The 12,034-nt window shown below is 44.5% G+C and overlaps 1 protein-coding gene across 1 annotated transcript; it reads right to left on the reverse strand.

Annotated features, from left to right (window-relative positions):
• Positions 1–2,327: 2,327 nt before the first annotated feature.
• LOC140398008 (interferon alpha-F-like) lies at positions 2,328–10,268 on the reverse strand. Its single transcript, XM_072486246.1, has 4 exons — positions 10,137–10,268; positions 9,928–10,017; positions 2,534–2,773; positions 2,328–2,426 (listed from the first exon to the last, which is right to left on the reverse strand). Exons 1-4 carry the CDS (start codon positions 10,266–10,268, stop codon positions 2,328–2,330), a joined length of 561 nt encoding a protein of 186 aa, XP_072342347.1.
• Positions 10,269–12,034: the final 1,766 nt, after the last annotated feature.

Consider the following 12,034-nt stretch of genomic DNA (forward strand, 5'->3'; position numbering starts at 1 on the left):
GAGGAATCAACAATGAGGAGACTCAGTTTGAATATTGGGGAACTCCATTTCAGATGCCGCTGAGGAAGAATTATTTGGTCAAACCATCATTAATCTTTGAAATTCTCCACCCTGCACAGAGGCAGATTCATTGAATATATCCAAGCTTGAGTTAGACAGATGACTGGTCAACAATGGAGTCAAAGGTATAGGGGTAGGTAGGAAAGTGTAGATAGGGCCACAGTCAGATCACTTGTGATACAATTAAATGGTGGAGCACAATCAGCTGACTCATTCTTCTTGCATTCTTATGTCAGTATTGAACATGCAGGTTTCAAGAAGGTTTAAACCACGATACCATGTAAGAAATTTTCAGCCCCATTCTCCACCCATTCTCTTTCTTACATGTTGCCTGATGTCTCTCTCAGCCCATTGTCTGGATTTCCCAATTTTACTACGTCGCTTTTTCAAAATTCTTTCATATGAATTGCATATCACTAGCAATGCCAGCATTTGTTGCCCACCATAATTGCTCTTGAGGTTCATGGCTTCTCAACCATTTCTGAGGGCTGTGAAGAGGCAACTACATTGTTGTGGGTCTGTAGTCACTCGTAGGCCAAAGCGGGGATGGAGCACCGATTTCATTCCTGAACAGACATGAGTGAATCAGGCAGGTTTTTCATACAATGTTATGCTTGCCATCTTTTAATTCAATCTTTATTAGCTGAATTTAAATCCCATCAAATACCATTGTATGATTTGCACCAACACCCCTTGCGCATAAGCCTGAACTTTTGAACCAGTAGATAGATGGCAGCTCGGTAGCACAAGTGGATAACACTGTGGCTTCACAGCGCCAGGGTCCCAGGTTTGATTCCCTGCTGGGTCACTGTCTGTGCGGAGTCTGCACGTTCTCCCTGTGCCTGCGTGGGTTTCCTCCGGGTGCTCCGGTTTCCTCCCACAGTCCAAAGACATGCAGGTTAGGTGGATTGGCCATGATAAATTGCCCTTAGTGACCAAAAAGGTTAGGAGGGGTTTACTGGGATAGGGTGGAAGTGAGGGCTTAGGTGGGTCGGTGCAGACTCGATGGGCTGAATGGCCTCCTTCTGCACTGCATGTTCTATGTTTAGATAGTGACATTGTCATCTCCCCAACACTGAAATATCTAACTCCAACCCGTTTCTCCATCTGTCCCTTTTCAATTAATGCCTTCATTTTCCACTTTCCTCTTCTGGATGTCATACACATTCCGCTCACCTTTGGTGCCAGAATGTGATCAAAGGCCCGCACAGTGGCACAGTAGTTATCACTGTTGCCTCAGAGCGTCAGTGACCCACCTTCAATTCCAGCCTTGGATGACTGTGTGGAGTTTGCATGTTCTCCCGTATCTGTCTGGGTTTCCTACGATGGCTCAGGCTTCCTCCCACAGTCAAAGTATATGTAGATTAGGTAGATTGGCCATTCTAGATTGCCCCAGTAGTGTCCAAAGATGTGCAGGTTAAGTGAGGTTACGGGTATAGGGCAGGCCTGTGGGCCTAGGTAGGGTGCTATTTCAGAGGGTCGGTGCAGACTCGATGAGTTGAATAGCCTCCTTCTGCACTATAGGAATTCTGTAATTCTATGATATTGAGCAGCAAAAGATTAGAAGTTACGAACATCTGGGCAAATTGAGTTCAAAATGGATTCACAATTCCGCCGGGTGAGGGAAAATCAGCAAGAGGAACAGGCAGCAGGAGGCGAATTCAGAGCATTCGGAATGTGGAAAGGTAACTGACAGAAATGAAAAGTGAACATCATTTCAGTAAATGTGTAACATTAAAATCTTTTTATTATAAATTATTACAAATATTAAATATATAAATAGATCCAGAATACATAAAATTCAGTATAAAATTTTCCAGTTTAGAAAAACATATTCCCCAACTCTTGAATATCAATAACTTAACATTTTTAACTCATTTTACACACTGAATAAAATTGTAACATTTCATTCTACAAAGACATTGCAACAATAAATATCAATCACTTAGGGAGCCTGTATTGGCTCAAAATGGTGTCTATTGAGGAAAGGATAGAGTGGCTCAGAGTTTATTGTTCTGGAAACCCGTATCCTGAAAGCCTCAGAGAACATTCCAAACCAGACTCGCCACCCAAAAGTAACACGGCTGTAGGTACCAATAAATTAAAATAAATAAAACAATAAACAATTTCTTCAAGTCACTCATTGTTCTCTCATCACGACAATAAAGTATAAAATCAATTTCAAGCATCCATAGAAAAATATAGCTGCAAATGAAAAGTATTTAAAATAAACTTTTGTTGTTCCCAGTCTGTATTAAATATCTTTTTCAGTTCCTTCTGCTGATTTGTAACATTATGAAAAGCATCTGTTGCAGTCGGGCCCTGGTCTCAGTGCGGATTATTTCCCAGGCACAGTCACTGAATTTCTGAAAAATAAAATTATTCAGGAAAGTCTGTTAGGGAATGAACAAATGTAACTGGGTTGAAAAGATGTGCATGCCAATAATCACACAGTCAATTATCAAAGTCCCACCTCCTGATTGAGAAATTGCTCCAGTTTCCTGAAGTAATTGTGAATGGTGGAGTTCCTCCTCATCTTGTGCTCTGATCTTTGTTTCCTGACACATTCTTCCAGCTCACTGAGCTGTCGGTCCAGGAGAAGCCGGAGGTTTTCCACCGTGTCCCGGTCCCAGGTGACTGAGCCCAGGTTCATGCTGTAGATCTTGCTGATGTGACGCAGGGTCTGATGGACAATCTGGATCCTGCCCTGTGTCTGTACAAAATACACAATGACATTAGAGAGGACCTGCTTCACCTTTGGCTTAGAATAAGTTATGCCAAAGAACAAAAATAAAAAAATGTTAAAATGTTCAAATGGGTGATGTTTAATTTCGTCACTTCAAAGGGGATCTGGCGCATTTTTATTGGAAATAAAGATTATTATTTCTTCTTTCATATGATGGGTGCATCACTGGCGAAACTTAGTGTGGTGCCCATCCCTAATTGAATGTTTCAGGGAAGATTTAAAGGTTACCCTCATGGCTGTGCGTCAGGAGTCACATGTCGTCCACACCGAGTAAGTGCATCTGCACTGGTCAAAAATAGGTAGCTCAGTATTCTAATCCCATTTTCCACTTGGCCCATAGCCATGTGTGCCTTGGCATCGCAAAAACACATCTAACTACATTAAAATGTTTTGAGGGTCTCTGCTTCCACCACCCTTTCAGGCAGTGTGTTCCACACTCCCACCATCCTTTTTGGGTGAAAATGCTTTTCCTCACATCCCCTCTTAACCTCCTGCTCCTTATCTTAAACACATACCCCCTGGTCCTTGATCTCGCCACCAAGGGGAAAAGGTTATTCCTGTCAACACTATCTATGTCTCTCATAATTTTATGCATCACAATCATGTCCCCCCTCAGTGACCCCTGTTCCAAGAAAACAACCCAAGTTTATTCAATCTCTCTTCATAGCTAAAACTCTCCAGCCGAGGCAACATCCTGGTAAATCTCCTCTGCACCCATTCCAGTGCTGTCACATCCCACCTATTTCCGAACTGCACACAATACTCTAGCTGTGACCGAACCAACGTCAGAGTCTTTAAAAGTGGAGATGTTATGGTTACAGGCTTCACTCCTTTTGATGAAGCAGAGATGAAAGATATCCACATGTGGATGACCCTTCAGATGAAAGAAAAAGCGATTATAATAAAGCACAATATGAAAACTTATGACAAAAATTAGACTCTTAGTGCATCATCGATGGGCCGAATGGCCCCCTTCTGCACTGTAAATTCTATGATGATAATCGAACCAAACTGAATACAGACCATCCACAACAGAATTATCAAAAAAAATTGTGGGGTCACTAGGATGCATTAGAATTGATGACAGCGAACTGAAAAAATAAGCAAAAAATCAGTTATCAGCACAAAAATAGAAGGAAGAGTGGGTGATTAGGGGGACAACAATACATTTTCTGGGAGATAGAAGAAGTAACTGAGGAAATAAATCAAGAACTTGAATTTGTCTTCAGTTCAGAAGCAGATGCTTCAAATATCACAGAAAAAGGGTAAGTAGTTGTGTAAAAATGGATAACGAGGTAGCACTATGGCAGTGCCAATGGGAATGGTGCAGACTGCTCTCAATGCAGCTGTTGGAAGCCTAGGACCATAAGAACATAAGAACATAAGAACTAGGAGCAGGAGTAGGCCTTCTGGCTCTCGAGCCTGCTCCGCCATTCAGTGAGATCATGGCTGATCTTTTGTGGACTCAGCTCCACTTTCCGGCCCGAACACCATAACCCTTAATCCCTTTATTCTTCAAAAAACTATCTATCTTTATCTTAAAAACATTTAATGAAGGAGCCTCTACTGCTTCACTGGGCAAGGAATTCCATAGATTCACAACCCTTTGGGTGAAGAAGTTCCTCCTAAACTCAGTCCTAAATCTACTTCCCCTTATTTTGAGGCTATGCCCCCTAGTTCTGCTTTCACCCGCCAGTGGAAACAACCTGCCCGCATCTATCCTATCGATTCCCTTCATAATTTTATATGTTTCTATAAGATCCCCCCTCATCCTTCTAAATTCCAACGAGTACAGTCCCAGTCTACTCAACCTCTCCTCGTAATCCAACCCCTTCAGCTCTGGGATTAACCTAGTGAATCTCCTCTGCACACCCTCCAGTGCCAGTACGTCCTTTCTCAAGTAAGGAGACCAAAACTGAACACAATACTCCAGGTGTGGCCTCACTAACACCTTATACAATTGCAGCATAACCTCCCTAGTCTTAAACTCCATCCCTCTAGCAATGAAGGACAACATTCCATTTGCCTTCTTAATCACCTGTTGCACCTGAAAACCAACTTTCTGCGACTCATACACGAGCACACCCAGGTCTCTCTGCACAGCAGCATGTTTTAATATTTTATCATTTAAATAATAATCCCTTTTGCCATTATTCTTACCAAAATGGATAACCTCACATTTGTCAACATTGTATTCCATCTGCCAGACCCTAGCCCATTCACTTAGCCTGTCCAAATCCCTCTGCAGACTTCCAGTATCCTCTGCACTTTTTGCTTTACCACTTATCTTAGTGTCGTCTGCAAACTTGGACACATTGCCCTTGGTCCCCAACTCCAAATCATCTATGTAAATTGTGAACAGTTGTGGGCCCAACACTGATCTCTGAGGGACACCACTAGCTACTGATTGCCAACCAGAGAAACACCCATTAATCCCCACTCTTTGCTTTCTATTAATTAACCAATCCTCTATCCATGCTACTACTTTCCCCTTAATGCCATGCATCTTTATCTTATGCAACAACCTTTTGTGTGGCACCTTGTCAAAGGCTTTCTGGAAATCCAGATATACCACATCCATTGGCTCACCGTTATCGACCGCACTGTTAATGTCCTCAAAAAATTCCACTAAATTAGTTAGGCACGACCTGCCCTTTATGAACCCATGCTGTGTCTGTCCAATGGGACAATTTCCATCCAGATGCCTCGCTATTTCTTCCTTGATGATAGATTCCAGCATCTTCCCTACTACCGAAGTTAAGCTCACTGGCCTATAATTACCCACTTTCTGCCTACCTCCTTTTTTAAACAGTGGTGTCACGTTTGCTAATTTCCAATCCGCCGGGACCACCCCAGAGTCTAGTGAATTTTGGTAAATTATCACTAGTGCATTTGCAATTTCCCTAGCCATCTCTTTTAGCACTCTGGGATGCATTCCATCAGGGCCAGGAGACTTGTCTACCTTTAGCCCCATTAGCTTGCCCATCACTACCTCCTTGGTGATATCAATCCTCTCAAGGTCCTCACCTGTCATAGCCTCATTTCCATCAGTCACTGGCATGTTATTTGTGTCTTCCACTGTGAAGACCGACCCAAAAAACCTGTTCAGTTCCTCAGCCATTTCCTCATCTCCCATTATTAAATCTCCCTTCTCATCCTGTAAAGGACCAATATTTACCTTGGCCACTCTTTTTTGTTTTATGTATTTGTAGAAACTTTTACTATCTGTTTTTATATTCTGAGCAAGTTTACTCTCATAATCTATCTTACTCTTCTTTATAGCTTTTTTAGTAGCTTTCTGTTGCCCCCTAAAGATTTCCCAGTCCTCTAGTCTCCCACTGATCTTTGCTACTTTGTATGTTTTTTCCTTCAATTTGATACTCTCCCTTATTTCCTTAGATATCCACGGTCGATTGTCCCTCTTTTTACCGTCCTTCCTTTTTGTTGGTATAAACCTTTGCTGGGCACTGTGAAAAATCACTTGGAAGGTTCTCCACTGTTCCTCAACTGTTTCACCATAAAGTCTTTGCTCCCAGTCTACCTTAGCTAGTTCTTCTCTCATCCCATTGTAATCTCCTTTGTTTAAGCACAAAACACTAGTGCTTGATTTTACCTTCTCACCCTCCATCTGTATTTTAAATTCCACCATATTGTGATCGCTCCTTCCGAGAGGATCCCTAACTATGAGATCCTGAATCAATCCTGTCTCATTACTCAGGACCGCTTGTTCCCTCGTAGGTTCCATTACATACTGTTCGAGGAAACTATCGCGGATACATTCTATAAACTCCTCCTCAAGGCTGCCTTGACCGACCTGGTTAAACCAATCAACATGTAGATTAAAATCCCCCATGATAACTGCTGTACCATTTCTACATGCATCTGTTATTTCTTTGTTTATAGCCTGCCCCACCATAATGTTACTATTTAGTGGCCTATAGATTACTCCTATCAGTGACTTTTTTGCCTTACTATTCCTGATTTCCACCCAAATGGATTCAACCTTATCCTCCATAGCACCGATGTCATCCCTTACTGTTGCCCGGATGTCATCCTTAAATAACAGAGCTACACCACCTCCCTTACCATCCACTCTGTCCTTCCGAAAAGTTTGATACCCTCGGATATTTAACTCCCAGTCGTGACCATCCTTTAACCATGTTTCAGTAATGGCCACTAAATCATAGTCATTCACGATGATTTGCGCCATCAACTCATTTACCTTATTCCGAATACTACGAGCATTCAGGTAAAGTACACTTATGTTGGCTTTTTTACCTCTGTTCTTAATCTTAACCCATCGATCAGTAACCTCTCCTAAGTTATATTTCCTCTTAACCTTTCTCCTAATTTTCCTTGTCGTCGAACCCACATCTTCCTGTAACAACCTGCCGCAGCGCTTACCATTAATGTTTTCACTTCCCGTTTTATTTCTTTTAGTATTCCTGGTCCTATTCCCTGAGCTCCCCTCAGTCACTGTACCTTGTACTGTCGCCCTTTTTGATTTTTGACTATGGCTTCTCTGCCTTACACTTTCCCCCTTACTGCCTTTTATTTCTGTCCCTGTTTTACTACCTTCCAACTTCCTGCATCGGTTCCCATCCCCCTGCCACATTAGTTTAAACTCTCCCCAACAGCTCTAGCAAACACCCCCCCTAGGACATCGGTTCCAGTCCTGCCCAGGTGCAGACCGTCCGGTTTGTACTGGTCCCACCTCCCCCAGAATCGGTTCCAATGTCCCAGGAATTTGAATCCCTCCCTCTTGCACCATCTCTCGAGCCACGTATTCATCCTCTCTATCCTGACATTCCTACTCTGACTAGCTCGTGGCACTGGTAGCAATCCTGAGATTACTACCTTTGAGGTCCTACTTTTTAGTTTAACTCCTAGCTCCCTAAATTCAGCTTGTAGGACCTCGTCCCGTTTTTTACCTATATTGTTGGTGCCTACGTGCACCACGACAGCTGGCTGTTCACCCTCCCCCCCCAGAATGTCCTGCAGCCTCTCCGAGACATCCTTGACCCTTGCACCAGGGAGGCAACATACCATCCTGGAGTCTCGATTTCGTCCGCAGAACCGCCTGTCTATTCCCCTTACAATTGAGTCCCCTATCACTATAGCCCTGCCATTCTTCTTCCTGCCCAGCTGCGCAGCAGAGCCAGCCACGGTGCCATGAACCTGGCTGCTGCCGCCTTCCCCTGGTGAGCCATCTCCCTCAACAGTATCCAAAGCGGTATATCTGTTTTGCAGGGAGATGACCGCAGAGGACACCTGCACTGCCTTCCTACTCTTGCTCTGTCTTTTGGTCACCCATTTACTATCTCACTCAGTACCTTTCACCTGCGGTGTGACCAACTCGCTAAACGTGCTATCCACGACGTCCTCAGCATCGCGGACGCTCCAAAGTGAGTCCATCCGCAGCTCCAGAGCCGTCAAGCGGTCTAACAGGAGCTGCAACTGGACACACTTCTTGCACGTGAAGGAGCCAGGGACAGTGGACGTGTCCCTGAGCTCCCACATCGCACACGAGGAGCATGACACGGGTCTGAGATCTCCTGCCATGTCTTAAACCTTCGGTTAACTTGAACAATTTCAATTTCCCCCCCAAAAATTTAACTAAATAAATAAACAATGAAGAAAAAAATATATATATATACCAATGAAAAGAAACAGAAAAACAGAAACACTACTTACCAGTCACAAAAAGCACTTCCTCCCCACCCAGCTTTGAACTCCCACCTCGATTCAAATTCCCAAACTCACTCTTTGCTGTCTCACTCTTGGCTGTCTCACTCCTGGCTGTCTTCTCTGTCTCACTGGGAGAACTCACTGGGAGTGAGTTACAAGTTGCTCTTTTTAAACTGTCCTGAATTGACTCCCCTCCCCCACCTGCTTTCAGATCAAAGTAGATTAAAGTGACTGACACTTAACTGCCAACCAGTTATGTGAGTGGGTGGGGCAGCCCTTGTTAACCTACACTGCCCAATGCCCAATACTAGCTTAATATAAATTAATTTAAGCTCCTGAAATTTAAAAGGAGCTGCCTTACTGATTCAATTTAATTCAATTCAATTCCCACCTCGATTCAAATTCCCAAACTCACTCTTTGCTGTCTCACTCCTGGCTGTCTTCTCTGTCTCACTGGGAGAACTGACCAAAGAGTAGCCACATTTCTATAGTGAGTGAGAGCTGGATGGAAGTCATGCAAGGGCAAGGACTGGAGGAGATTGGGGAAAGTGGTGGGAAGTATGAGTTTGTGGTACTTTCAGCACATCCTGCACTCTTCCAGATGTTACTTGACCAGGTACTGACTGCTGCTCAATGAGCGACATCAGCACAACATCCCTTGACCCCACCTGCATCACTGGAAACCAGGAAACAAACCTCAAGATTGATTTTTGGATTTCCACTTGCGGAATCATCTGACTCCTACTGGTTTGGTAAAAGTGGCTGTGGGGATGATATCCTTATGTGAGTATTACACCTGTATCTCCTGGACCTTGAAGCATTAACACATGTAAACAGTTTTCCCTTGTCTATCTCATTGAAATCAGCAATAATCTTGAATTGTTTTGCACTGAAGCTATATATCTGATATGGAATGTGCATTGTTAACATTAAGAATATTACAATTGTATTGCACACATATGATTAGGACTTAGTACATGGAGACATGTTAAATTTCATTGCACTCTGCCAATTTGAAGTGGAAATACTTTGGAATTTACTTCTACAGATTTTAAGAATAAATTATATTTTGGAGGAGGAAGTCGTTGATCAGAGGAATGCAAGGTTAAGAGACAGTGAGACAGAGAGATGAAAATTGTTCGATCGAATCCGATCGTTGCAGCAGGCAAAATAATTTGAGAGGAAGAGTTGGTCAGGGGAGGGGCATAATATCAGGGGTTAGCGATAATGAGATAGTGAATGCGGTAAGAGAGAGTGACACAGTTAATTGGTGAGATACAGAGTGAAATATAACGACAGGAGTTGCTATCATTATCACAATGGGTGCAAACCTCTCTATTGAAAATTCCTGATGTTCCCGGTTCCGATCAGGTTGTTGCTCTAACTTTATATAAAACCCGAGTCAGAATGAAATGTACCGAGTTTTCACTCACCTCAAATCCCTTCGAAAGTTTCACCAGGTTCAAGGGCTTGGTTTTCAGCGAGTGCCTGTGTTTTATACAATGTCTGGGAAAGGGGCCACCCTGAGAGGAATAAAATATAATCTCATTAAAAACCCCAAACTATTCCTCCAGATATAACATTTCACAGTAAGTAGACCCAATGTGATTCACAGGCTGCTCAGAATGCAGCTTCAACTCACCATTTCATTCAGTTTGCTGAGTGCCTCTGTGTTGAGAACTTGCTGTAACTGCAGCCTCTCACAGCCCAGATTGAGGGTCCCGGACAAGATGAGCAACATCGTCCCAATCCTCCAAATACTCGCCAGGGCCATGAACAACCGAGCCAGACAAGACACGGAGCCGAGGATCAGACACTGATCTAATGCCTGATTAACTTCTCTCTGTGTGTCTGTGTGTCTATCTTTGTCTCTGTGTCTGTGTCTATGCGTCTCTCTGTGTGCCTGTGTCTCTCTGTGTGCCTGTGTGTACATCTGGACTGTGTTGGGAGGAGCTCTCTCTGCCATGCTCTCCGTGTTAAGAGGAGGGTCTGGCGATGTGCGGTGTTACGTTGGAAAAGTGAATTTTCTTCAGGAGGCGAATAGTTAGTCTGCTTCCTGTGTGAGGGAAGGAATCTGAAAGCTGGAAATTCCTGAACTAAGGATAGGAAGATCCCAGATAGAAAATCACAAGCAGCGCTCGGTCCCAATTCAAAGCCCCAACAATTTGGATCAATTTTGTTGAAGCAAATTCTTCTCTTTTAATCGAACAGATTCATATCAAGAGGACAATAAAGGGACAGTTGATCTGATTGCTAGGGGCTGGTTTAGCACAGTGGGCTAAGACAGCTGGCTTGTAATGCAGAAAAAGACCAGCAGCGCTGGTTCAATTCCCGTTCCAGCCTCTCCGGAATGTGACGATAGTAACTTCATTGAAACCTACTTGTGACAATAAGCTATTATTATTATAGATCGTGAGGCTGTTCTTGAATTCTCTGACGAAGGCAGGCCCGACCCACTGCCCCTCAAGACCTTCAGAGGGTGATTATTAAATTCATAAATGACATTCAGCATGCCCGTTGCAAAGGTACACTGTCCCTCCTCCATCTCGCCTTGTCCACAGTCTGTGACATGGTCAGGCAGACCCTCAGAATTCAACTCTCTCTATCCCGGTGCTGCTGATTGGACCACTCACTCTGGATCTCATTCTTATTTCAGTAATTGGAGCCTGAGAAGATCCAGAATCGCATCTTTTCTCTCCCACAGCGCACCCCGTCCACCCTGTTACCTCTGGTGTCCAGGAGGATCTCTCCTTGGTTGATTTTCTATTTGTCATGTACATGTTGCCCCATGGGGACATCATCCACCATTCAGCCATCACCCCTGTGCTCGCTGGGTTATGTTGGCTCCTGCTTCAGGAATGTTTGGATTGTAAAATTCTCATCCTCATTTTTAAATCACTCCAGACCCTCACCTCTCCCTGGCCTGGATTCTCTGTTTTTGTGGCTAAGGGCCGACACCAGCATGGGTCCTGTGGTGATTTCACGAAAGCAAATCAGTGCTAGCCCCTCACCGATTCCGGTACCAGTGAGGGGCCAACACCGGCACCGCGTGAAACACCCGGGGATCATGCAGGAAACAGCCAGATAATGGCCAGGTCCTGGGCCGTGCACGTGTACTGCTGATGACCTGCAGCGGTCATGCTGTACAACATGGCATCAGCCTGGGCATAACCTCACCCACAAACTGTGACCCCTGGCCACGCTCCACCAGTCCCACCAGCCCTTGCAGACGACCTGCCGGACAGCGGCACGAATCCCAAGCGAGTGCGGAGGTGCTGGACACAGTCTGCAGCCGTCATGCCGGGATCCCGCACGATTGGGACCACACGTGTCCCGCGCCATCGGGAACTCAGCCTATTGGGGCAGAGGATCGCAGGTGAACAGGCCGATGACACGCCAGAATGTCCAATTCACCTAACAAGCACGTCTTTCGGGAGGAAACCGGAGCACCCGGAGGAAACCCACGCAGGCACGGGGAGAACGTGCAGACTCCGCACAGACAGTGACCCAAGCCGGAATCGAACCTGGGACCCTGGAGCT

Source organism: Scyliorhinus torazame, chromosome 21, assembly GCF_047496885.1.
Source record: "Scyliorhinus torazame isolate Kashiwa2021f chromosome 21, sScyTor2.1, whole genome shotgun sequence".
In the NCBI taxonomy this organism is placed as follows: Eukaryota; Metazoa; Chordata; class Chondrichthyes; order Carcharhiniformes; family Scyliorhinidae; genus Scyliorhinus; species Scyliorhinus torazame.

Excerpts from the sequence above, each read along its gene's own strand:
- LOC140398008 (XM_072486246.1), bottom strand. The coding sequence starts at position 10,268 with ATGGCCCTGGCGAGTATTTGGAGGATTGGGACGATGTTGCTCATCTTG. Across the intron at positions 10,018-10,136 it reads TCAGCAAACTGAATGAAATG|GGTGGCCCCTTTCCCAGACA; the intron begins GTGAGTTGAAGC and ends TATTCCTCTCAG. Across the intron at positions 2,427-2,533 it reads AGCAATTTCTCAATCAGGAG|AAATTCAGTGACTGTGCCTG; the intron begins GTGGGACTTTGA and ends TTTATTTTTCAG.